Source organism: Carettochelys insculpta, chromosome 6 (assembly GCF_033958435.1).
Source record: "Carettochelys insculpta isolate YL-2023 chromosome 6, ASM3395843v1, whole genome shotgun sequence".
Lineage (NCBI taxonomy): Eukaryota > Metazoa > Chordata > Testudines > Carettochelyidae > Carettochelys > Carettochelys insculpta.
Window position 1 is genome coordinate 32,036,103 of NC_134142.1, and position 27,011 is coordinate 32,063,113.

At 47.8% G+C, this 27,011-nt stretch overlaps 1 protein-coding gene across 1 annotated transcript in view; it reads left to right on the forward strand.

The window, feature by feature from the left end:
• The window catches only part of CCDC88C (coiled-coil domain containing 88C), a 174,531-nt gene extending 159,893 nt beyond the window's left edge, over positions 1-14,638 (forward strand). The window contains exons 28-29 of the mRNA XM_074996630.1: positions 2,675-2,973; positions 12,364-14,638. Of these exons, the coding sequence (XP_074852731.1) occupies positions 2,675-2,973; positions 12,364-13,371 (1,307 nt within the window). The 3' untranslated portion in view covers positions 13,372-14,638. The remainder of the gene's footprint in view (positions 1-2,674; positions 2,974-12,363) is intronic.
• The last annotated feature ends 12,373 nt before the right edge of the window (positions 14,639-27,011 follow it).

Below are 27,011 nucleotides of genomic sequence, written 5' to 3' on the forward strand. Positions count from 1 at the left end.
ATGCAATGCATCATAAAATCAGTTATGGCTTGGTTGGTCGCTGCAAGCCTTACTTGTAGAACTGTGGTAATTGTAGATCTACTACATTGCATTCAATGGCCTTTGGAGCAAGCCCAAACAAAAAATTGCCCTGGTGCCCCAGGGGACTCCTTGGTCACAGTCATCAGAGCTATATGCTGCTTGCCTCTGGCCCTTCTTAAAGCCGCTCAGAGTTCATTAAACCTTATGGCAGGACGCACCACCTGCCCTTCTTCCCAGCGTGCCCATAGGAAAGTCTTGGATCTATATTTAGACCTCCCAGCAAAGAAGATCCTCAGAGCAGTAATTTCTACCCTTGCACCCAATCCATAATCTAGGACTGTACATCAGAGTACCCACAAGCATTCCACTGAGTATCCGCCTGATCAGCTTTTCAATGGCACTTTCTGTGCCTGTGGGTAATGAGGAACCAGGGTTAATTACTGAGAGGGAGCTTGAGAAAGGGATGCTGCATTGGAATAAGTACAGTTTAAATCCTTTAACTGTGATCCATTGGAGGGCAAGTGTGGTCCCAGCCCCTGCCTCTGGGCGCTTGATGCTCCGCTGCCACGACCCCCAGCTATGTGCTAGAGACTTGACCTGGGCAGCTGCCAGCCCCCAAAAATTGTGGCCGCTGATGGAAACCTCCCCGGGTGGCTAAAAGACCCCAGACTTCAGCCAGTATCTGAAGATTGTGACTGCTGAGAGAGTTGCCCTGGGCAGCTAAAAGATCCCTGACTACAGCCAGCACCCAAAAATCATGACTGCCAAGGGAGACTTCCTCCCGGGCAGCTAAAAGACCTTCAACTACAGACAGCACCCAAAAATCTTGACCACTGAGGGAGACTTCCCCCAGACAGCTAAAAGACCCCAGACTTTAGCCACCCTCCTGGCCTCAGGTCAGGACCCAGCACCTGCATCTGGATTTAGACCTCCTGGAAAAGAAGACCCTTAGAACAAGAGTTCGTTTACTTAGACAGAGGCACAACGCTGAAACTGCAATGAATCATTGAAACAGTTATGGCTTGGGGTGGCTAAAAGACCCCCAGCTATAGCCATCCCTGAAAATTGTGATTGCTGAGGGATACTTCCCCCGAGCAATGAAAAGACCCTTGACTATAGCCAGCCCCTTGGCCTGTGGTTGAAGCCCGTACAAGAATATCCTCTGAGATGACAGCCAGTCTAGTGACAAAGTATTATCTTCTGTTGCCCAAAAATCATGTCCATCAAGGGAGACTTTTCCCCGATGGCAAAAAGACCCCTGAGTACAGCCAGGCCTCAAAATTATGACCGTTGAGGGAGACTTCTCCCAGGTGGATAAAAGACCCCCGAATAGCAGACAGCTCCCCAGTATCCAAGCCACCGTGGGAGACGTCCCCTGACTGGCTACAGAACCCTCACCACAAGCAGGCTGCGAGGCATCCTACGCAGCATGTCCTTTTATTGCTTCGAGGTCAAGCTACATGATGCAACTGGGCCTGAGAAAGTTCCAGACTGCGTGGTGCCTCTGGAGGAAGGGACGGTAGAGGATGTGGGGGGTCAGGACAAAATGTAAATGTCTGAAAAGAAGTTTCTCATCCAAGCACAATCCCCACCTACAGCCTAGCTGCCACGTGTGGGGCGGGGGCCCAGCGGCTGGCACCAGGCAACACAGGAAAAAAAGGCAGTTAGCAGAGCTAGACACAGAACCACAGCCCCTACAGCCACACTAATAACAAAGAAAAATAGAGAAGATTTTTCAGCCTCACATGACCCTACAGCCGTGGGCTTCCAAGTGCCAAATTGAAACAGTCTTCCTGTTGCCTGATTCCCTTGCACCTGAGAACAGTGGAGATGGAAGAGGCCAGAGTGGAGAACTGTGGGGCACATACAGGACATCTCTGGAGGCTAATGTAGTCAATTTAAAGACATGGCGCTTCCTTGCTACTCTTCATTTGGAATTTTAAGTTGGAACTGAATGCTACACCTGTCAGGTTACTACGATATTATGCTATCAATATTATGTCTATTTCTGCGCACCTTACATCGAGCTAATGTAATTTACTGTGAAGACAGGCACTTGCTAAAATCGGGCTAAGTGACTTAAAATAGATATTATCTCATAGTGTAGACATAGTCAAAGACTCAGCTGTTATACCGGCTGCAAGCAAAGAGTGTGACTGTAGGAAGGGATGTGGCCAGAATGCTACCACCCTGTAGGTATCCCTGATGGCTGTTTCAGCTCCTTAGGGCTACGAGCAACCAGCATAATTGAGGGCATGTCAAGGCTGCTGTGTCGTATACTTGAGGACTCCCCCTACACACAGCAGCCCCAGGATCAAGGCAATGCAAAGCTGACTCATGCTCTTCTTTTGTGGCTCAGAATCTATCTCATGAAATAGAATTTCTGACACTTGTTCTGTGGGCAAAGTAGCTCTGCTCATGTAATTGATTCCTTTTTGAAGCTCTGGAATATATGCCACTCCTGATACTCTGAAGCTCTGATATCATAGGGGTCTGTAGAGGAGGAAATAATGATTGTAAAGTCCAATTTTAGTTGACCTATTCAGTATGGAAAAGAAACTGAATCATACCTACCTATCTCAGTAGGAAGTTGACATTTCTGCTAAAATAGAGGAAAATTAGTGTTTTTAATGCTCCTTATTCTCCTTTTCAGGTTCTTCAGATTGTATCCATGGCAGATCTGAGAGCCTCAGCAGTGAAGATATGGTGCCAAGTAGAGACACACCTGCCTTGCCAAGAGGCAGCCACATCTCTCATTCCACTTCTGCCATCTTAAGCTCTAACAGACAAGACGTCTTCCTTCACAGGAGTGGCTCAGGCTCTTTTGATATACCCCAGAGGAGTAACCCAACCCACTCCCATGCTGATAGGCAGCGATCTGCTTCTCCTGGCAGTGAGATGGTGACTTTGGAAGAGTTTCTGGAAGAGAGCAACAGGTTTTCCCCACCAAATGTACGTAAAATAAAATTATATTTATCTCAGGTAACGTAAAAATATTCTAAGCCTATCTGAGGGGGAGGGGTAAAATAAGAAATACAGTGAGATCTCACTAATGAATGAGAGACTCAGTAGAGAGGCAAGGTGATATCTTTTGTTGGACCAGCTTCTGGTCAATCAGAGAGAGAAGCCTTTGAGCTACACAATCTCTTTGTGAGCTATGAGTTTTGCAAATCAGCATTTAAGTGAACTTGCTCCCTGGGGGGGGAAAAACCCACTAAAGATAATGCGTCACACATTAGCTACAAATCATAGAATCATGGAATACTAAGACTGGAAAGGACGTTGAGAGGCCATCAAGTCCTGCCCTCATGGCAGGACCAAGTACTGTCTTAGACATTTTTCTAACCTGTTTTTAAATATCTCCAGAGATGGAGATTCCACAACCTCCCTAGGCAATTTATTCCAGTGTTTGACCACCCTGACAGTTAGGAACTTTTTCCTAACGTCCACCCTAAACCTCCCTTGCTGCAGTTTAAGCCCATAGCTTCTTGTTCTGTCCTCAGAGCCCAGGAAGAACAAGTTTTCTCCCTCCTTATGACACCCTTTTAGATACCTGAACACTGCTGTCATGTTCCCCCCCTCAATCTTCTTTTTTTCAAACTCAACAAGCTCAGTTCTTTCAGCCTTTCTTCATAGGTCATTTTCTCTAGACCTTTGATGATTCTTATTGCTCTTCTCTGGACCCTTTCCAGTTTCTCTACATCTTTCTTGAAATGTGGTGGCCAGAACTGGACACAGTACTCCAACTGAGGCCTAACCAGTGCAGAGTAGAGCAGAAGAATGACTTCTTGTGTTTTGTTCACAACATACCTGTTAATGCACCCTAGAATCATGTTTACTTTTTTGTGCAACAGCACCACACTCATCATCATCAATAACCATGGGTGCAGCGCCTGTTGGTGTCTGATGCCTCTCTCACTATTTCCTTCCATCTTTCCCTGTCCAGTGCAGAGTGGCTTGGTTTCTGTAGACTAGCTCTGCACCAATCTACTATATCATCTATCCATTTCCTGTGGGGTCTGCCTCTCCTATGCAAACCATGCAGTATGCTGAATACCAGGGTCTTGATATTTGTCCATCGTTCATCCTGCAAATATGCCCAAATAGCTGTAGCTTCCATTTTATAACCTTCTGCAGCAGGTTCTCTTTCAGGTGTATCTTTCTAGCTAATTCCTCATTGGTGACCTTCTGCATCCATCCTATTCTCAGAATCTTTCTATAATAACTCCTTTCAAATGCCAATATCTTCTTTTCGAATCTTTCGTTATCACCCATGTCTCACATTCGTACAACATGCTGCTGAATACACAGGTTTTCAAGACACTCAGCTTCATTCCTAATCTAATTGCTTTGCTTTTCCACATCTTATCCATCACCTTCAAACTCACTCTTGCTTTTGCAATTTTAGTCGCTATTTCATTATTCTAGTTTAGATCATACGTTATGTTGCTCCCCAGATATGGGAACTTCTCTACATTTCATAGTTTAATGCCATCTATACTGATCTTCCTTCCTATTTTCTTATCTCCAAATACCACTGTTTTTGTTGACTTATATTTAGCTTGTGGTCCACTATAACCCCTAGATCCCTTTCTGCCATACTCCTTCCAAGACAGTCACTTCTCATTCTGTATGTGTGAAACTGATTGTTCCTTCCTAAGCGGAGCACTTTGCATTTGTCTTTATTAAACTTCATCCTGTTTACTTCAGTCCATTTCTCCAATTTGTCCAGATAATTTTGAATTTTGAGCCTATCCTCCAAAGCACTTGCAACCCCTCCTAGCTTCGTATCATCTGCAAACTTAGTAAGCTTACTTTCTATGCCAATATCTAAATCATTGATGAAGATATTGAAGAGAACTGGTCCCAAAACAGACCCCTGCGGAACCCCACTTGTTATACCTTTCCAGCAGGATTGAGAACCATTAATAACCACTCTATGAGTATGGTTATCCAGCCAGTTTTGCACCCACCTTAAAGTAGCCCTATTTAAGTTGTATTTGCCTAGTTTATTGATAAGAATATCATGCGAGACCATATTAAATGCCTTACTAAAGTCTAGGTATACCACATCCACTGCTTCTCCCTTACCACAAGGCTCGCTATCTTATCAAAGAAGGCTATCAGATTGGTTTGGCATGATCTGTTCGTTACAAATCCATGCTGGCTGTTCCCTATCAGCTTACTACCTTCCAAGTGTTTGCAGCTGATTTCCTTAATTACTTGTTCCATTATCTTTCCTGGCACAGAAGTTAAACTAACTGGTCTGTAGTTTCCTATGTTGTTGTTACTCCCTTTTTATAGATGGACATTATATTTGCCTTTTTCCAGTCTTCTGGAATCTCTCCTGTCTCCCATGATTTTCCAAAGATGGTAGCTAAAGGCTTAGATACCTCCTCTATTAGCTCCTTGAGTAATCTAGGATGCATTTCATCAGGCCCTGGTGACTTGCAGACATCTAACTTTTCTAAGTGATTTTAACTTGTTCTTTTTTTATTTTATCTTCTAAACCTACCCCTTTCCCAATAGCATTCACTGTTAGGCATTCCTTCTTCAGACTTCTTGGTGAAGACCAAAACAAAGAAGTCATTAAGCGTCTCTGCCATTTCCAAGTTTTCTGTTACTGTTTCTCCGTTCTCACTGAGCAATGGGCATAACCATAAGTTAGTAAAATAGTTCAGTGCAAGTTATTTATGTTGGAATGTTAGTAATTTTTTTATCCAATAATTCTTTGAGATTAAACTTTCCCCTTATATTATCAGCTCTAAGTTTTGGTGTTTTAATTTTGTGTGACCTGTTCTATGCAGTATTCTGCAGAACTAAATTTTAGTCATCTGAGCCTTTGCTGTACCTCTAATTTGCTGAAAACTAAAGTTGATGACCATCATTAACAGAATTAAGTGTGTATCTTAAGCAGGTCTGATCTATCTAAAAATATCTCATGATCCGTTTTTCCATGAGGATTTTATTGAGGATTTGTGGGGAGGAAAGTCTCTGTTCTACTAGACTCTGATCTGTGAGTCATTGTGGTGCTGTTGGTGAAATCACAGCTATAATATTTAACTGTGCACTTAAAGGTGTTTTGTAAGAAATAATAAGCACCTGTAAATGTCTTGTATCTCTTAGTGATGTGCATAATAGTCATAAGTGGTGTGCATAACAGCACAATGACACAATACAGTAATGTTGATGTCTTCAGATCAAATGCACTGTTGACACAAGCAAGTGAAAGTTAATGGTACATCAACAGCCCAGTAACATTACTGATACCACCGAAGTCCTGCCCTCTTATGACATCAATGAACTTTGGTCCTTAATGTTTAAAACAAACCTTTTAAAATATATCATAGTCCCCTGTCCTGCGTCCCTAGGGCTAAAATAGTTGAATGAGAAACACTTGTTAACTGTGTGATTGTCTGTATTTTCATTCTGTCTGTCATCCTGTTCCTTTTCAGTGGCTATGCAGCTTGAATGAGACTGAAATTATCTCGTTGCACCAATTTCTGTTAGAGCCTGATGCACTGTATCCCTCTTGCCATTTCCCATCTCATTCCCTTCGTCAAGAATCTTCACATTTAGTCGAACTGGTCGTCAGTCATTCGTGTCAAGACAGTGTGAGGCACAAAACAGGCAGGGGGAATAAGAGAGCAACTTCACTGTGTATGCCCTGGATATCCATCTTTATCACTGTGCAGTTAACTCCTCGCTTCAGTCTGCAAGCACGTTAATGCTGATGGAAGCTTTTTTTTAAGCATTTCATCACTACTTTAGTTTAAATCTAAAGAAGTCAAATTTTTCATATTAACTGTTCCTAAAGTATTTCTAGTGTTGAGCATGAGCACCTGTTGTTTGGGGTGATAGTAATAACACAATATGGCAGCCCTCTCATTTAATGTGCACAACAAATATTTAGACTAACATAAATAATAACCTACACTCTTGGCATTTGATTGAATCTGGAATGCTTCTGATGCACTAAGGAGTTATCATGAGCTGCTCTTTTACAGCTGTTACTATTTACTAGGAATAAAGTGGGTTTTGCTATTGAAGTAACCTTCTCTGTAAGCTGTAATGAAATGAAAAGATATATGAAACCATGATGTGCTAGCCCAGAGACGAGCAAAGATGTGAAATGTGTCAGGTTGTTTCAGCACGTTCCCTTTATAACTTACATGTCCATTAATTATTCACTGCATGCTTTATACTAATACCTCGACAGCAGTTGATAGCATTATCTATATATTTTACGTGAGCCCCCCACCACTGAGCATTTATTGTACATGTTCTTTTATGGCCGAGTTAATTATTCACCTTCAGAATATTGTACATTAATTTCTGGATAAGCAATCATTCATCTTTTTTACATACCGCATTTAACACATGCAGTACGTTGGCTTTGGCCCCATCCCCCTAAAAACAACAATGAAATTGCCCTCTAGTAGGCTGCTAGCACATCTTCATTTAGGTTATGTCTACATGAGAAGCCTCTAAAGAGAGAAGTCACTGTCAGAAGAGATTTTCTGGTAAAATTCCTTTCAACAGATTGCATCTACACATAAAAGTGGATCAATTTTCTGATCTGGTCTGTCAGTAGAGAGCGTGCACATGCTCTGGCTGCTCTGTCAACAGAACCAGCCCCATAAACCTGGAAGCAGAGCTCGCATGGAGGGCAAGCCCTTCGGGGACCACTGGCCCATGTCCTTAAAGGGCCCTACTCCCTGCCCATGCCAAGGCTTGCATATCTCCTGGAAGAACAACAAAGCCATTGCAGGGCTCCATCGCCATTGGAGTGAGAACCTGTTCTTGCCAGACTGCTACCATGTTAGAGCAGCCTCCAGGCTCACCCTAGACCAAGGGCCATCTGCTGTTGTCCCTGTCTCTTCTACTGATCAGTCTGTTCCACCGCATCTGGGGGGACGAATCAGAGAGGCAACCCATGGAGCATGCCTGTGATGCCCTGGTCTCCTGCCTGCCCTCGGGTGACCAGGTGGGTCTGACGGTACCTCACCAGCTCTGATTGGTGGGACCAGTTGGTCATGAGGCAATGGGAAAATCAACAGTGGGCACAGAACTTCCAAATGAGGAAGGTAGCCTTCCTTGAGCTGTGCATCTGGCTCACCCCTGCCCCCTGATGACAGGAGCCCAACATGCAGCCCACCCTCGCCCTGTGGAAGGTGGCCTCTCCCAACAGCTACTGGTCCATGAGCCACCAATTCAGCATTGGAAGGTCCACTGTAGGGGACCTATTTAGGAAGGTAAGGCGCCCTCAGGCCGCACAGCGTGCATGGAGGGGGAGAGGGAAGTGAAAGGGGAGAAGGGAGAGTGGGCAAAGGGGAGTGGGAGGAGGCTGTGGAGCTCACTGGGGCCAAGATGCACTTCCCTCCACCCCCAACTGATCTCTCATGGGCATATCTGGTCTCCTCCCTTCGCAGGTGGTATGTGACATCAACATGATCTTGCTGTGGAGGCTCATCCACATCAGCGACATGGATGCCCTTGGAGCCGGCTTCAGTGCCTTTGGGTTCTCCAGTTTTTCGGGGTGCTGGAAGGGGCTCACATCCCCATCCAGGCCCCAGAACGCAGCACTGCACACTACCTCAAAAGGAAGTGCTGCCATTCTGTGGTCATGCAGACCCTGGTGGACCACTGAGGACAATTCCTGGACATCTATGTCAGGTGGTCAGGCCAGACATATGATGCCATGGTCTTTTGGAACTACAGCCCTTTCTGGAGGATGAAGGTGGGCACCTGTGTCCCCCACTTGGAGCTGGCCATAGGGGGACACAGATGCCTTTGTACATGGTGGGGGATGCAGCCTACCTGCTCCTGCCATGGCTCATGAGGCCTTACACTGGGCACTAGGACCCCTCACAGGACCTATTCAGTGCCCACCTCACCTAAACAAGGAACACAGTGGCGTGCCCATTTGTGCACTTGAAAGGGAGGTTCCAGTGTCTCCTAAACTGGCTGGATGTGGGGCAGCAGAATGTCCTCGATGTTGTGGCTGCCTGTTGCGCCCTCCACAAGCTGGTGGACGAAGGAGATGGAGGAAGACTTCTTCCGGGGTGGGTGGAGGCTGGTGGGGGCCCCAACCTGCAAGCACATGCAGACAGCGTGCTCATCCATGAGGCCCTGTGGGAGAGCATTGCCCATGACCCCCAATGACCCTTCCCAGGGCACACCTGGGGGTGCCCCCGACCCACAGCCCTAACCCTCCCCCCCCACCACCTCCCCTCTCTTCAACACCCCCCCCAACAAGAAGGGATGTGGGGGGTGGTGCTTCAAAATAAATGTTTCCTAACGCACATAGAACTTGTGGAAAAAGTAAACCTGTGTCAAACAACTGTTTACCAGTGTCAACATGCCTGACTTTGTACAGTGGAGGGGTGGGGTTTGGGATGTGGGGACCACTCAACTGGGCCTTAATTCACAGAGGGGGTAGAGGGCTATGAGCCACATTGGCCATGAGATCCCCTTCTGCCTCAGGGTCCCCCTCAGGGCTGTGTTGGGACTGGGATTATGGGGAGGTAGGGGAGTTGTGGGGGCTGCTGTGGGGTCAGGTTCGGTGGCGGGAGTGGGGTGCCAGCCATGTCCATTGCAGGGCATGGGGTAAGGAGGACCCAGGATGGGGAAGCACCAGCTGCAGCAGGAAGAGGAGTGGCAGGGGCTGCAGGTGCACCAGTTTGGGCCAGCTAGGCCTCCACCAGGTCCAGCAGGCAGTTGACTCAAGCCAGTCATTGGTCGGAGGCCTGCACCCACTTCTGCCAGCACTCCTCTTCCCACCACAGCCACTGCTCCACTATGTCATTTTGCTGACAGAAGGCAGCCTTGCAAGCCTGGAGAGTGTCACCCTCCAGGTAGCAACATCCCCACCGGCCATGGACGTGCCCTGCTGGTGGTGGGATGCTGTCCCTTGGGGGTGTTGCTGTGGGTTCCTCCAGTTCTAGTTCCCCCTTGAGGCTGTCAGGCAGTGCAGGGGGACTGGACTGGCCCTTGGACAGTGCAGCTGGAGGGGGAGAGAATGAGTCCTTTCCACCACACGCACCCTGAGGCCCTGTCCCCTGCCACCCATGAGCAGCAGCCCCCGCCCCTGGGTTGTGAGATGGAGCTGTCCTGGGTGTGCATGTCCATGCCCTCTGCATGGGGAACCTGTGGTATCATGGGGACCAGCCTGACCACAGGCCTGCCCCCGCCCCCTCAGGCTGATGAGCTAGCAGGCCGGGTGGGGGTGGTGGGCAAGCTGGCCCCTGCCATGGGACCCCTCTTAAATGTGTGCAGCTTATAGTACTGTGCACGGGAGCAGGTGCTGCCTGTGGCTGTGCCCACAAGCCAAGGGTCACAGTCCCCAGTGGGGTGCCTGGGGTTAGTCCGTCACCCATGTGGCTGTCCCACTTCTAGCTGGAGGATGAGTCCTGGGCCTCCGCCAGAGTTCTCGGGTCTGGGGGCACTGTGTCCGTCAGGGAGGAGCCTCCTCCCCAGTGTCCACCGTGGCACTGCTGGGTGCACCATTCTTGCCCCCGAGCACATGATCTAGCTCCTTGAAATAGGGGCAGGTGGCCATTTCTGACCTTAATCTCTACCAGGCATCCTAAGCCCACACATAGCCCTGGTGGAGCTCTTTCACTTCGCCTGCACCTGCTCAAGGGTGCAGGTGGGGTGGCTGCAGTCCGCCAGGACTCCAGTGATACAGGCTTGACTCGGGGCCTTGTGGCACTTTGTGCTCAGGTACAACAGGACCAGCTCATTGGCCCAGAGGGCAAACAAGTCCCAGAGCTCAGGACCAGACCAGAATGGGGCCCCCTTCCTGCTGCTCCAGGGTGCATCCTTGGGGCCCTCTCCAGAGTTCTGGGGGGTCTTGTGCAGCCTGGGACATTTTTTAATGGTGCAGGGAGTGGCTGCCAGAGCGTGTGATAGCCATGTGCTGGAAGCCTGGGACTATACCTCCAGTCTCCTGCACAGGGTTTCCAGGGCTGCCTGTCCCTTTAAACGCGGCCAGAGGCACAGACGATACAGCGGTGCTTGTGGTGGGAAGGGCCCCTCTGTCGACAAAAGGGGCCCTGGAACATCTACACAGCTGTTTTGTTGACGGAATACAGTCAGAGGCGTTATGACTCCATGGGGAGAGGTATAATACCACTGATGGAAATGCGAGGTTTTGTTGACAAAGCGTGTTTTGTGTGTAGACACGCTTTAGGCTTTTTCAACAAAAGCTCAGAAAACCCCTCTTGTGTAGACATAGCCTTAGAGTATTCACCTGTTTTGCTGATACTGGAAAAAGGTTTGTCCATAAGAATCTACATTCTAGAGATTGATGTTCTAGAACTGTGGACATACCAGAAATAGAGCACAGATGTGCTCTAAATTGTCCAACACTAAATGAAGCAAAAGAGCTGCAGCCCAGGTTACTATCCATATGAGAGTTGCTGTAACTGGTGACGATTAAGCTGGCAAATAAGGCCGTCAAAATCTAATTCTGATTATCATGTGACTCACTGTTCTAAATTAAGATGCTCTGTCCCCTTTCCACCAGAACTCTCAGCTATAGGTATGAAATAAAGAGGGTGACCATCTGTCCCATATTAGGCAGCACAGTCCTGAACTTGGGACACCAAAAAGGCATCCCTACTTATTTTTTACATGGGACTAATTGTCCCATATTTGAGCCCTCCCTGCACTGGCCTTTTCCGACACCAGCTGTCCCTTCCCTGAGCCTCGGGAAAGCAGGGGAGTGTGGGCTGGTGCTGTGGCCTTGTGGCTGCCACTTCCTCAGGGCTCCCAGTGGCTGCTGCTTCCCAGAGACTCCTGGGGAGCCCCAGCGGCTGCCACTTCCTCAGGGCTCAGGGACTGGGAATGCCTGCAGCTGCCACTTCCCTGGGGTTCCCGGTGGCTGCCGCTTCCCCGGGGCTCCTGGGAAGTGCTGGCGGCTGTTACTTCCCCAGGGAACCTGGTGGCTGCCACTTCCTAGGGGCTCCCAGGAGAGCCGGTAGTTGCTGCCTCCTTCCCAGCTCCCCGGGGCGTTGTGGAGCCAGGAGCAGCCACCCCTCCCCCCACCACATTTCCGTGTCCTGTATTTGGGACAGGGAGATACGGTCACCCTAGAAACCAGCAGTTTTGTGTAGGATGTTGTGGGTCCTTCAGAAGTTAATGTTGACACACCAGTTCATGCATAAAGAACTTTGAAGGTGAAGTCTGTTGTATATAGTGCCAAGTGCTGTCTCTCATACATATACTTTGTGTTGGGATTATGTTGTGACACCCTTGAAGGGAAAATTGCTCACCAAACACACTTTCTTTATAACAGTGTTGTCATTAACATACCCTGTGTGCATTTTCTCCTGCTAGGACACTTCCGGTAGCAGAGATGACTTGTTGAGTGATTATTTTAAAAAAGCAAATGAGCCGTCTCCTATTGGGAACCAGCTTGGTCCGACGGGTGGAAAGGAGACAGCTAAGATGCCTACCAGCTATGTGTCACCAACTGTAAAGATGCCCATCGCCAGTGAAGAGGAGAGAGTGGCTAAACCTGGACATTGTGTCAAACCTAACCTTAGACCAGCTGAATCTGAGTCACTGGCAAACTCCACAGGATCTCTTAAACTTCCTCCTACAGTACCACATCAGGCGCTCAGTGGGGTGAGGCAGACAGCACAATCGCAGCAGACCAGTATGATGAGCCAGAGGACTGCCTCGCTAAGCAGAGCATTTAGTCTGGCTTCTGCAGACCTCCTGAGAGCCACGGGCCCAGAGATGTACAGGCAGGAGAGCCCTCAGAAGCTGGGTGCAGGTGTTCGTGGGAGCAAAGATCCTGGCAGTCAGACTTTCCGGCTCTCCATGCCCTCAGGCTCTCACTCTACTATACGAGACAGGCCACAGTCCGCAAAAGCATCAGGAGCCTTGCAAGGTGTCGATTCCCGCTGTCGGCAGCTTGATGCACGACGTCTTTCTCTGGCACCTTCAAAGGAGGAGAGGCCTCTTTCTTTCCATCTGTCTTCTGCCTCTGCTTCTGCCAACAACATGCAGGAGCGAGTGAGTGCAGTGCTTGGGCAACTCTATTCACCCACTCAATATACACTGGCAAAAGTCAAATCTAAGCCAGCCCCACGTTCTGGGGAAGTGGCTACTGTGACTCCTGTCAGAGCTGCCTCTAGTAAAACTGAGGGCAGTATTACCCCAGGGCAAAGTCCAAGTGATGCCCTCGATATTAAATGCCGGAGTCGGCCAGTAGAAGACCATGGTGGTGCAGGGGGAATAGAGGAATCCAACAGAGGGGGCTGCTCCAAGAGCACTCCTGGATCTCCAGATCCCCAGGGGGACCAGCAGACTGTCTGGTATGAATATGGATGTGTGTAATCCAATTTGAATAGTGACATTTGGGTGGAATTTGCTAGTGGCATTTGTCTAAACACTGTGGCAGGTCTTAAAAGGCACTACCTGCACCTCACTGTCTAGCTGGTCTAAATGCCTTCCAGCTGTTGGTTTTTAATGGAATAAAGGACATTTATATGGTTAAAACAAAACTGAACAGCCAAACCAAGGCTTTTTCTTCCACACTATAGTGCCTGAAGCAAAGTGGAACCCTTACTGAATCCTGCAAAAGACATTGCCTCCCTAAGATCTGATCACTGCTTCTCCCTATCTTCGTATTGCCTTGCCCTATGCTCCCCCAGATTCTGCATTAAAGAAAACATTCATGGATCAAATTTAACTGCTGAATTTAGCCCTCAGTTTGAAAAATGGCTTAAGTTAGATCATCTAAAAGCCAAACTCCTCCCAGGGGAAAAAAACCCCACTTGCTGTGGCTTAAGAAAAGCTGAAGGTCAAAAGCATGCAGCTTTGCAGTGGGTCTAAGTAAAAGCAATTATATTTGTAACAGCTGCATTTTATGAATAGGAAGAGCAGAATTCAAGGGTCCTATCACCCTTTCACATTGGGAACTGTTTGAATAAAAAGAGGTCGGTGTACTTGCTTCACTACCTCCACTACACGCAGTTTCGGTGGATCGTAGATTCTGAAAACTAAGTGGTGCTGTCTTTTGAAACTTGCATTACTTTTTATACAAACACTGGAACTGATACAGCCTATTAAGGGATATGCCTGATTTCAATGGCATTGCAAAGATGGCATCCCATGCACAAAGGGGACTTGTACACATGGAGGTGAAAAGTTGAATCATTGTATGAGTGCTGTGTAAACTGTATGAATAAATGTACTATCACTTCTTGCATCCCTATATGCATAACTGCCCATGTCCTAAGTAATATACAGGAATTTTTCTCATAGATGAAGTCTTTGTTTCTGTTTTAAAGAACTTGTTTGGTGTAGAAACCAAAATAATGTTATATATGTTATAAAGAAATCCTTTTAAAAATCTATTTATGTTCGTATAAAATTTCTCATGTCTGTCAGGAGTTTCATTAGCAGCTTATGTATATATAATGAAATGTGTACCTTTAATTCTGTTTCATGTCTGTAAAGTATTTGTCTTGTGATAGACTAAATTCCTAAAAAATGTTAAGATTTTCCTTACACTGGTTCTGATTTACTGTTGTAAAAGATACATGTAAGCATTTTTAAACTGATACCAGTTCAGCTAGGAAAATTTTATCATGTAGCAATATTTTGGAAACTACAGGATTGTTTATAATAAAAGATTTAAAAAAAAACAAATTTGCTCAATATATTTTTTTTCTTTAGAAAAAAATCACAGATTCACAGACATGGGGCTAGGTTTGTGATTGGAAGATCTATGTAAACTTATTTTAATCCTGAAGAGTATTGACAAGTGATACAGTTACACTTCTCTTTGCAATGTTTTCATTTAGCTTTATTCAAAATTGATATTGTTAATGATGACATCAGTGGAGCTAGCAATGAATTAAATGATGGGTATGCCTTTGTAAGATAAGACCCATGTGTAAGCATTTTTGCTCAGAGACCATTTTAAAGCAACACCAAGCACATTACTGATATTTTACAAGTACATAGTTACAAAACACTTTGTGCATAAATCTCAAAGCATCTTACAATGTGAATAAATATCTCCAACCTTAGGAACTGTGGTAAAGTGACTTGCAACAGTCCCTGCTGTTTCAATCTAATTCCCCACAAGATGTGGTTTTATCTTCTACATTCTCCTGTTTAAAAATTATTCATCAAGGAGTTTGCATGAACATATTCAGAGATTTGGGTTTTTTTTTAAACTTTAAAAATTCAAAATAAATATATAGCCTCCCTTTCACCCACACACTCCCTTAGAGTAGGAGAGGGCAATGGTGATGGCTTCCCTCTCCCAGACCCTTCACCCCGTTTTGCAGTAAGGAGCAGATTTTAAGAAAAATGCTGCTTTCTTCTTCGAGTGTCCCCGTGGGTGCTCCACATTAGGTGTCGGGCTCGCCCAGCACCGCAGATCGGATCTTCCAAGCAGTTTCTGCTGGACCGCGCATGCGCCGGTGCGCGCCACTCCCTTGCGCGCTCCTGGCCACGTGCGCGATCCGGTCCCCGCCAGTTCCTCTTAACTGCCGTCGGCTGCAGACGGAATCCGACTAGGCTACAGCCAAGTTAGCGTATTCAATGGTTTTAACTGTTTTCTCTAAAGTTTTCAAGTTCTCAGGCTATTGTTAAGTTAGCCAGTTATTTTCAAAAAAAAAAAAACAAGAAACAACAAGCAGGACGGAATTCAGTCCAGTCCTAGTAACAAGCGGAGCACCGGAGGCCAGGAGCCTAGGGCCATTAGCCCTCCTGCCACGGCAGGCTATCCGAGAGGGGGAAAACAGCACAGAGAAGGTGCTAAGTACCACATTAACAACTAAAAGACTCACCAACAATGTCCTCTTCAGGATTCAAGAAATGTGAGTCTTGCCGAGAGGCAATGCCAGTGTCTGATGGGCACAGTCACTGCATAAGGTGCCTTGGGGAGTCCCATGTCACGCAGAAATGCTTCTTCTGTGCAAAATTAACAGCCAGAGCAAGGAAGGACAGGGAGATGCGGCTTAAAATGCTGCTATTCGACAAGGCCCTCCAGCCAGACGTGCCGGAGCGGCCGCAGCAGGAGGGACCCTCCGGGGCCCATAAAAGGAAAGCTGCCTCCCTCACCCCATCAGCGCAAAAACGGAGGAAAGTCTCCCCAACCCGATCCCTGCCGGCAGCAACAGCGAGCGGGACGGGAGGAGCGCATAGCCCCCAGCCGCAGCAACAGCTGATTGGCAGCGGCACGGAGAGCCACGTGGAGGCGGCTCAGCCTCCGATAATCAAGCAGCCGCCCCGCTCCGCAGGCAGGGCGGCAGCTAAACAAGCGCCGGTACCGGCAGCACCGCAGGCAGCGGCACCGACCCCCGGGGAACCGGCGGTGCAGAGCGCGCAGGCATGCAGCCTGCAGGCACCGGAGGACACCGCCCGTGCGGCACCGCCCGCGAGCGTGCCGAGCACAGCGCGGATGGGGCCGAGATCCCCTGCACGTCAGGGGGCGGAGCCACCCCCTCAAGGGAGGGGGAAGGCTGCACAGAAAACAAGGCACCGCAGCCTCTCTCCAGACAGGGCTGCAGAGTTGCTTTCTCTCAGCCCTCCGCTCATGCTGCAGACTCCAACTAGAAGGCAAGGGTCCCCCCTAGCCTACCCGGAGCCCCCATCTCCATTTTTACAACCAGCCTCGCCCTGGCTGGGACCACCTTCACCCTTCTTGGGGTTTGAGCCGCTGGAGTACTATCACAAATCGCTCTCTCCAGTGTCCCAGGTCTCTCAACGATCTCGCTCCACCAGACGCAGAGGGTATGCACCAAGGGAGTGGTCCAGGTCACCTTCCCAAGAACAGTGCCCATGCTGCCATGGTCGTCCCTATCACGCAGGGCATAGACACCACTGGCAGTCTACCAGGGAAAGATCCCCACAGACGGTCCTGTATCCCCGAGGGCAATTGCGAACGAGGACAGAGACTCAAGTATCTCAGGGGGAACTGGTTATGGAACCCTGAGATTTTCCCTTGCAAGCTTCCAGCGAGCGGATGTACCATCACCAACAGGAACCGGAAGGGTCCAGAGAGGCGTATCCTAGTGGTTCCTCGCTCTCCTCCCCGGACGAGGCTACGGCCCTGGGGGACGTCCATCCTCTGGACGATCTCAAACAGTTTCAAGAGCTGTTTAAAAGGGTGGCCTTCACGCAAGGCATCCAGACAGCAGAGGTGCAAGAGAAACACCATAAGCTCCTCAAAAATCTGAGACCTCCGGCCTACTCCAAAATAGCAATACCACTTGACGAAGCAATCTTGGAGTCCACCACTATGATATGGCAGACCCCCGCGACTATTCCGCCTGTCCACAAGAGAGCGGATAAGAAATACTTCGTGCCGGCGAAGGGCATGGAGTTCCTGTTCAGCCACCCACAACCAAATTCCTTGGTGGTGAAGTTGTCGCAACAAAGATCAAAGACATCTCAATTCAAGACGGGAGAACAGACAACGATGCCAAGAAGCTAGAGCTGTTCGGCAGAAAGGTCTACTCCTCCTCCACTCTACTGTTGCGAATGGCAAATTACGCAGCGCATCTAGCGAACCATAATTTCGACAACTACAGTAGGTTAACCTCCCTCATGGACTCGCTTCCAGAGGACAAGAAACCGGTGCTCAAGGCCATCGTGCAAGAAGGCTACGTGGCCTCGAGGACGGGAGTTCAGATCGCCCTGGATGTTGCGGACACAGCAGCACGCTCCACAACTACAGCAGTGGTGATGCGAAGGGAGTCCTGGCTCCAGACTTCAGGTATACCGAGGGATCTGCGGGCAAAAGATCGTCGATCTTCCCTTCGACTCGCAGAAGCTGTTTGCTGAATCAGCTGACTCGGTCTTTCATTCCAGTAAAGATTCAAGAGCCACACTTAGGACCCTGGAGATTTACACCCCTCCATACAGAAAGAAAAAGTACTACCCTCAACAAAGACGGTACCAGTACCAGCAACAGCATCCCCAGTACCACAGGGGTTACGAGCAAGGGCGACATCAACAGCACCAGCAGTACAGAACTCCCAGGCGACGTTCCCAACAGAGCCGTGTGTCCTTGGGGCAGGGCCAGAGGCCACAAGTTTGACACACAGATCCAGGGCTGTGCCATCCCTACCCTCGCACAAGGTCATCCAAAGCGGTTATTCCACCATCGCCTCCGACCATTCTATGACCAGTGGCAAAGGATCACCACAGACAAATGGGTGCTGGAGATCATAGCCACGGGGTACGCCATCCCCTTCCAGTCGCTCCCACCGCCATGACCTCCACCCAGGCCCCACCTCCAGGAGGCCTCCCACGTAGCGAGGCTCAAGCAGGAGGTAGACCATCTTATGCTCTTAGGGGCAGTGGAAAGAGTGCCGGAGCAACTGCAAGGGAAAGGGTTCTACTCGAGGTACTTCCTCACAGAGAAAAAGACAGGGTCTGGAGGCCCATCTTAGATCTTCGAGGCCTCAACCGGTACGTGCGCAAGCAAAGCTTTCGGATGATCACAATCGCCTCCATCCTTACGGCACTAGACGATGGAGATTGGTTCGCAGCCCTCGACTTACAAGACGCGTATTTTCACATAACTATCCATCCAGCTCACCAACGATTCCTCCGGTTCATGGTAGGCAAAGAACATTTTCAATACAAGGTCCTACCGTTTGGTCTCTCCTCGGCCCCCAGAGTCTTCACCAAGACCTTGGCAGTGGTGTCAGCCTACCTGCACTATTTATATTCCCGTATCTAGACGACTGCCTACTCAAAGGGGCCTCGAAGGAGGAGGTACTACGCATGATACGTGTCACAGCAGGCACGTTCTCTTCGCTCGGCCTGGTTATCAATCTGGCAAAATCAAAGATAAACCCCACACAGGACATAGAGTTCATAGGGGCACGCATAAATTCTATTACAGCGAGAGTGTATCTACCAGAGACACGCTTTTGGGCCATCGGCTCCCTCGTGCAAGTCATCACCTTCAGCCCTACGGTGCCGGTTCTGATGTGCTTACAGCTGCTGGGCCACATGGCAGCAGCGACGTTCGTAGTACAGAACACCAGGTTACACATGCACAGCATGCAGCACTGGCTGGCGAGCGTATACAAACCGGCAGCACACACCGTTCACAGGGTGGTGTCACCCACAACAGAGGTGCGCAAATCCCTGCAATGGTGGGTAAACCCCAAGAACTTGCTAACAGGGGTACCCTTCCACCAACCACAAATATCGGTTTTTCTTACTACAGATGCTTCCCTCATAGGGTGGGGAGCACACATGGGCGAAGAGGTGACGCAAGGACTGTGGTCCTCCATGGAGCAGTCACTGCACATAAATATACTGGAGCTCAGAGCAGTGTTCAACGCCTGCAGACACTTTCAAAACCATATACGAGGCAAAGTAGTTGGGATCAGTACAGACAATACCTCCACCATGTTCTATATAAGTCGGCAAGGAGGAGCTTGGTCCCATGCCTTATGTGCGGAAGCAGTCTGGTTGTGGAACTGGTGCATCGCCAACAATATAACCTTGAAAGCCTCATACTTACCAGGCGCTCACAATGTGAAGGCAGACCAGCTGAGCAGGCAATTCGCACTCACGCACGAGTGGCAGATCCGTCCCGATCTGCTACAACCGATTTTTCACGCATGGGGTTTTCCCCAGATAGACCTGTTTGCTACTCAACACAACAAGAAGTGCCCACGATTCTGCTCCAGGGCAGGACTGGGACAGGGGTCCCTGGGGGACGCGTTCGCGATCTCCTGGAGGGGCCCCCTGCTTTACACTTTCCCTCCCACAGTGCTCATCCACAAAGTCTTGCAGAAAGCCAGGAGGGAAGGAGCCCGAATGATCCTGATAGTCCCAACGTGGGATCGACAGCAATGGTTCCCCCTACTCCTGCGCATGTCGGACCATCCACCGATGCCCCTTCCGGTGGCGCCAGATCTGCTCACGCAAGCCCAGGGGTCCATAGTGCATCTGCACCCCCAAGGCCTGCGACTACAAGCGTGGTTAATCCATGGCTCAGCTCCCTAGAGAGCACATGTACAGAGGAAGTGCAACAAGTCCTAGAAAGTAGCAGGAGGACTTCCACCAGGAAGACCTACAAGCAGAAATGGACTCACTTCACGGCATGGTGTTCTACCAAACAGCTAGCCCCCCTTTTTGTGCCTATACCTGTAATATTAGAGTATTTACTGGACCTCAAGAGAGGAGGACTCTCACTATCCTCGTTAAAGGTCCACCTTGCTGCCATTTCGGCGTTCAGACATGAAGAGGAAGGGCACACGGTGTTCGCCCATCCCATGGTTACCAGGTTCCTCAAAGGGTTGGTAAACCTATACCCCCCTCGGAAACCGCTTCCACCTTCGTGGAACTTGGACCTGGTGCTTAATGCGATAACGGGACCACCGTTCGAGCCTTTGGCCACAGTTTCCCTCCGCCTCCTTACGATAAAGACGACCTTTCTTCTCGCAATCACGTCAGCTCACAGGGTGAGTGAGCTTGCGGCAGTTATGGCAACGCCACCCTGCACTGTTTTTTCCAAGGAGGCGGTAACCATACGGCTGCGTCCAGCCTTTGTTCCTAAAGTTTCTTCTGAGTTTCATATTAACGAACCTATCGTTTTACCCTCGTTTTATCCAAAGCCTCATAACTCTAACAAAGAGGCGCGCCTACATCTCCTGGATGTGAGGAGGGCACTAGCCTTCTATATAGACAGGACCCAGTCCTTCCGGAAAACGGATAGACTCCTAGTCTCTATCGCTCCCAAATCAAAAGGAGAAGGTCTCTCTTCACAGAGAATCTCGAAGCACATCGTATCCTGCATAAAAATGTGCTATGAACTCAAAAAGAGTCCTTTACTGGCCACACCCAGGGCTCATTCCACTAGGGCGGTGGCGGCATCAACAGCCTTTTTCAAGGGCGTTGCGCTAAAAGACATTTGCAGAGCGGCGACCTGGTCATCCTATGACACCTTCGCCAAACATTACGCCCTTCACAGGGTATTCCAAGAGGATACCCGTCTCTCGACAGAGGTCCGCTCGGGGACAAGTTGCACATAATCCGATTACCCACCTCCTATCTTGGGTTACTGCTGGGTAGTCACCTAATGTGGCGCACCCACGGGGACACTCGAAGAAGAAAGAAAGGTTACTCACCGTAGTAACGGTGGTTCTTCGAGATGTGTCCCCGTGGGTGCTCCACTACCTGCCCATCCTCCCCGCTTCGGATCTCTGTTTAGTGTTTTGCAGGAGTATCTGAGGCGGTTGGTCAAGGAACTGGCGGGGACCGGATTGCGCACGTGGCCAGGAGCGCGCAAGGGAGCGGCGCGCACCAGCGCATGCGCGGTCCGGCAGAAACTGCTTGGAAGATCCAATCTGCAGCGCCGGGCAAGCCCGACACCTAATGTGGAGCACCCACGGGGACACATCTCGAAGAACCACCGTTACTATGGAGAGTAACCTTTCTTTCTAGTTAGGGACCCATGTAAGTGGACAGATTTTCTAAAGAGATCAGCCCCTTAACTGCTGTGCTCTGCAAAATCTGAGCATAAGTATCTGTCCATAAGCCTTGTCCTAGTAGGAGTACTCTCACTATACAGTGCACACAAATACAGAAATGAGTAAAGCTGTTCAGTACAAGTAATTTTGATTTTTAAAAACTCGGTCACATGCATGATCTTGTTAATCTCTTGAAATAGAAGCAGCAGCTCATCTGAACAATATTTCTTATTAAATACAATATTCACTGCTGCTATCCCATCTAGCGTGGCCTTGTTAGGAGCTGTAAAGCCCTGCACTTCTAAGGAGCCACTTTGTGGCAGCAGCGTTTACTTTACTGGATATTCTGCTCCTGCACCCAAGCATTTGAAGTTGGCGTTGAATTATACACTCTGTTTATTGTGGGAACAAAGTGTAGGAAATTGAAAAAAGCAGAATGCCAGATGTAAATTAATTTTTGTCATAATAAAGGAGTGCAGAGTAGGAGCTCTTTGTAAAAATGGCTAAGGTATGTATGTTTAGAGCATTGACAGACACACATCAATAGCTGGCATGATTTCTGATCAGCCAGATGGTTTGTAGGTGGGTGGGTGGGAGGCTGGGTGAGTTATTTTTGGTTTGTTTGTTTTTATAATCTGGTTTAAGGTATGTAACTTTAAACCAGAAAAATCTCTGAAACATGCACAGGGAATCTCCAGTTAGTCATGGAATGATTTACAACCTGTGGATTAGCTGATTGTAAGGAGTGTATGGAAAAAGGAGAAAATAGCATAGTAATTACCGTTACTGGGGAAGGCCCTGAGAATTTTGAGCACAATATTTCAGATTGAGAACTGAATGAAAAAACCTAAGTCATCTCCAGAGACTGTTGAATAGGAAGCAAGAAAAAAAGATTTCTGCACAAAATAAAGAGAAAAATGTTTGTAATGCACTGAAGCAAACTGTGCTGTTTCTAAGCTTATGATTAGTTTGCTGTTCTGCAGGGCACTTGGAAGGTTATGGGATTCGCATGATTGTCTTCCTGCCTCTTTAAATATGTATTTGACAAACATTTCTCAAATTCCTTGTGAACCCAAGAGACAAATGTTTAAGTGCTTGTGAATTATTATAAATATTTTTTTTTAGTTGCCTGAAAATTAAAACTTTTGTGTATGAGCACTGTGGATTTATGTAATGTCATTTAGTCTGCACATTCATGTGCTTTAGAGTTTCTAGTTACTTTTGAACAGTAATGTTGAAATTCTTTGGTGTCCTCCTTAAGAGAAAAATGTTGATCAATATGAGACTGGTATCAGGGAACTAAATGTATGTCCACTCCTGAGTGAAAGATGTTAAACCACCAAGGATCAGGGAACATCTATTGAGACTCCTGGTGCTTTTAGATTTTTTTTTTAACCTAACTTCAGGGCTTTGAACCATGAAGCTGTTGCATGGTAATACAAAACTAAATGGAAAAAAGCAAGCAGTATTCACAGAGTAGACCTTGTATCAGCACAGTAAAGCAGTAACTGGGCTATATACAAATATGACGTATGAGTAAAGTAAATAAAACTCCCTTTCACTCACTCAGATTCTTCTTCAGATTGCTCACACTCAGCCCATGAGTGGGTGTAATTTATAACCCAAGGAGCTGTAAGAAGGCATATATGACCCACTTGAATTTGGTCTGTTGGCTGCACAGTTGCCTGTATGAACTTTGAGTAATCCGTGCTACATTGGTAAATTACATGGCTTGCGGTTTTGCATATTTCTTTGTTCAAGGAGCACAGACTTTAAAAAAAAAAAATGTGGCAGGGTGTACCCGGTTCGGGCTCCCAGAAGGGCTCCTCCCCTTCCAGATCAGTGGACAGCCACTCCACCCCACTGTCGCAGGTACCACAATAACCCCCAACTCAATAGTTCTTGAGTCCCACCTTGCCTCAGGTGGGTGAGAGGCGACAGTTTGGGGGACCGGCCTTACTTCAGGCAGGCCCTGGGGAAATCAACCCAAGTTTGGGCTTAGCCCTAGGTCAGGGCAGCGCCCACAGGATCTCAATGTGCGCAGGCCCTAGCTCAGTGCAGGGCAACATAACACCTAGTCTCGAGAGGGCCACAAACCCTGGTTCAGGGTGGGGCTGCACACACCAGTCTTAGACAGCCCATGCCCTGGTGCAGGGCAGGGCAACAACCCATTCACATGAGAGCCCAGGCCTTAGCTCAGGGAAGGGCAGCAAAACCAATAGTAAGCCCAGGTCCTTGTTCAGGGCGGGGCAGCAAACAACCAAAGGAGCTCAAGCCCTGGTAAAGGACAGGGCAACAAAACAACCAACACAATGCAGGAAGAGCACAGAAACTTTGCCTGCCAGAGACAGGAAGAAGACTGCCACCTGGTAGGTCAGTGGCAGGGGGGAGGCACGCCCACCAGCCCCATCATGTCCCACCTCAGGGGCCCTGGTCGCAGCAGAAGAGTCTGCTGTGTGGGTCAGCAGGGAATCCAGCCCACAACACGCCAAACCGAGGTCCTTTAATGGTCCTCTTACCCCCTGGGCCACTCCCTGTCTCCCCACAGCACATACCCTGTATCCTGTCAACTTCTCGGGCTCATGGGGTTCCAGGTCTGACTGGGGTCCAGGTGGCCTGATCCAGGCCTGTGCCACCTGCCAGCTCCGCTGCCTCAGGCTGGCTCGGGGTGCAGGCCAAGACCGGTACACAGGTTGGTTCTTTAGGCTCTTTAGCCTTGGCTGGTCTTCTTCAGGCAGGTTCCACTGGTGTCCACAGGTTGGCAGGGTGCCAGGTGGCCCAATCCAGGCCTCAGTCCTCAGCCTCCCAGGCAGGAAGCCCAGAGCCCACCTCTGGAGGGTTAGCACAGACTGAGTCCTCAGGCTGGGCTTTGAGAGTCCTGGCCCTGCTGCCTGACTTCTGGTCAGGTGACTGGGAGGGGCGAGGCACACTACAAAACCATATGGGAAGAAAGGGCTTCTGAAATCGGGGGGCTGTTTTGAAAGGCTCCCAGCTACACGGGCAGCGTGTGTTTCAAAACCTGCAGTTTCAAAGCGTACCTGGCTGCTATTATGCTAATGAGGTGCTGTATATTCAGGGCAGTGCCTCATTACCATAGCCCTTCTGAAAGGATGTGCTAGTGTGACCATGGCCAATATGCTGCATTCTAAGTCTATGTCTACACTAGCCCCAAACTTCGAAATGGCCATGTAAATGACCATTTCGAAGTTTACTAATGAAGCGCTGAAATACATATTCAGAGCCTCATTAGCATGCGGGCGACCGTGGCACTTCGAAATTGGTGTGCGGCTCGTCCCGACAGGGCTCCTTTTCAAAATTCCTTCCTGCTCATAGGAATAAGGGGACTTTGAAGTAGGCGGGGCCCTTTCGAAAAGGAGCTCTGTTGGGACAAGCCGCGCAGCAGCGAGCCGCATCAATTTTGAAGTGCTGCAGCTGCCCGCATGCTAATGAGGCGCTGAATATGTATTTCAGTGCTTCATTAGTAAACTTCGAAATGGCCATTTACATGGCCATTTCGAAGTTTGGGGCTAGTGTAGACATAGCCTATCTGTCTTTCATTGGCCAAGCTGAGAGAATATAGCTACAGCATAGATGGTGAACAGAGAAATAAATTTTAGACATTCTAAAAAGATGAGGTGCTCTGGTGTCAAGTGTTTGTCAGTATGAGTATGAGATGAACAAGTTATTCACCAACAAAATCCTGAATGAATTCTGGAGGTCATACCAAATTAATGTCAGTGAACACAGTACACCATTATGTATTCTGTATGTACCATAACCATTACAGGAAAAAACTTTTTGGTGTGGTGGGGGGGTATAAATGTCACTTTATGCTTGTCAGGATGAGGAATGAAATGATTAGGGGCTGGAGCACATGACTTATGAGGAACTGCTGAGGGATTTAGGCTTATTTAGTCAACAGAAGAGAAGAGTGAGGGGGCATTTGATAGTAGCCTTCAACTACCTAAAGCAGGATTACAAAGAGGTGGAGAGAGGCTGTCTTCAGTGGTGAAAGATAACAGAAGGCGGCTCAATGGTCTTACAGTGCAGTGGGAGAGGTCTAGGTTGAATATTAGGAAACACTATTTCATCAGGACAGTAGTGAAGCACTGGAATGTGTTGTCTAGAGAGGTGGAAGAATCTCCATCCCTAGAGGTTTTTAAGTCCTGGCTTGACAAAGTCCTGGTTGGGATGATTTAGTTGGAATCAGCTGTACTTTGTAAAGTGGGGTCAACTTCATGACCCCCATCAGGTCTCTGATAACTCTATGAAATCACGGCTCCACTGAAGTTATTGAGAGTGTTTCCGTTAACTTTAGTGGAAGCAGGATTTCATCGTAGGTGCTTTATCATGTTTCTCATGGTACATTCTCTTGTTCCTATAGTAAATCAGAACATCCAATTTTAATGCTGTATACAATTTTTATACCGTTATCATGTAATCACTTATTCATCTGATCACTGATTTTTCTATTGCTTTTAGTTTACTATCTAGTCAATGTCTTTTTTGCAGTGGTGTTATAGTCACCTACCTTAGTGAGCACCACGTACAGACTATTACAGCATTCAGCTGGTTTTCGAGTTATTTCTCGGAATTCAGTTTTTTAAAAATGGTAAATATTTGTCCCCCACCCATCCTATAAGATTCTAATGTCTGAAAGATTTTACTCAACTGTTCATAACAAAATTTGCCCTTAGCGATAGCTCAAGCAGTGCATACTGCAGGCATGTTTCATCAAAATTTGGAATTAATCCTCAAGTGCTGTAAGTTGTCAATGAGCTATGCTATTTTACACCTACTGAAGAACTTCTCCTTTTGTTTATGTCCTGGATTATGTTAGTCATTGTGTGACTGATTATGAGTCCCTGGGCTGTTTATTTCCTTACTGGATGAAACATAAACTGCAGAAAAAAATGTTGATAAATACTTGTGGTGGTAGGCTTTGTGGAAAGGGAGAATCTCACTATAGGCAAATGTTAGTGTGAATAATAATGATTAAGCAAATCCAAATAACTCATGCAAAAATTGTATAGAAAACTTTAAAAAGAATTAAATTGTATTTGCAAACATCCAGTAAAATTTTGGATGCATTCTGCCATATTAAGTCTAAATTCATTGACAATAATCCTATTATTGGTAACGGGCATTAGCAGTATGAGTTTAGCCCTGTTCCTTTTTAAGCTCAATATTTTTTTGGTTATGCCATGTGCTTACCAGACATTACTCTATCCAATGGGGCTAGTTACTCATCAGAAAGGCAAAACAGTCTCCCAAGATAAAATGAAAAGAATTATTGTCACATGCGCAAAATAGTTGAGAGTTTTGAATACTTCATTAGAAAAAAACTATAAGCCTTGATATTACATGTTCTTTTTTTATTTGAGTGCCACAGTGCAATGAAGTTGGATGGGGAGGGTAAACGGTGGAGATTGGGTTGTTAAAGGCAGCTAACATTTGTAGTAGAACAACCTGTGAATCATATACCTGTGAATTAACTGTACCCTGAAAGAAGCCACCCCA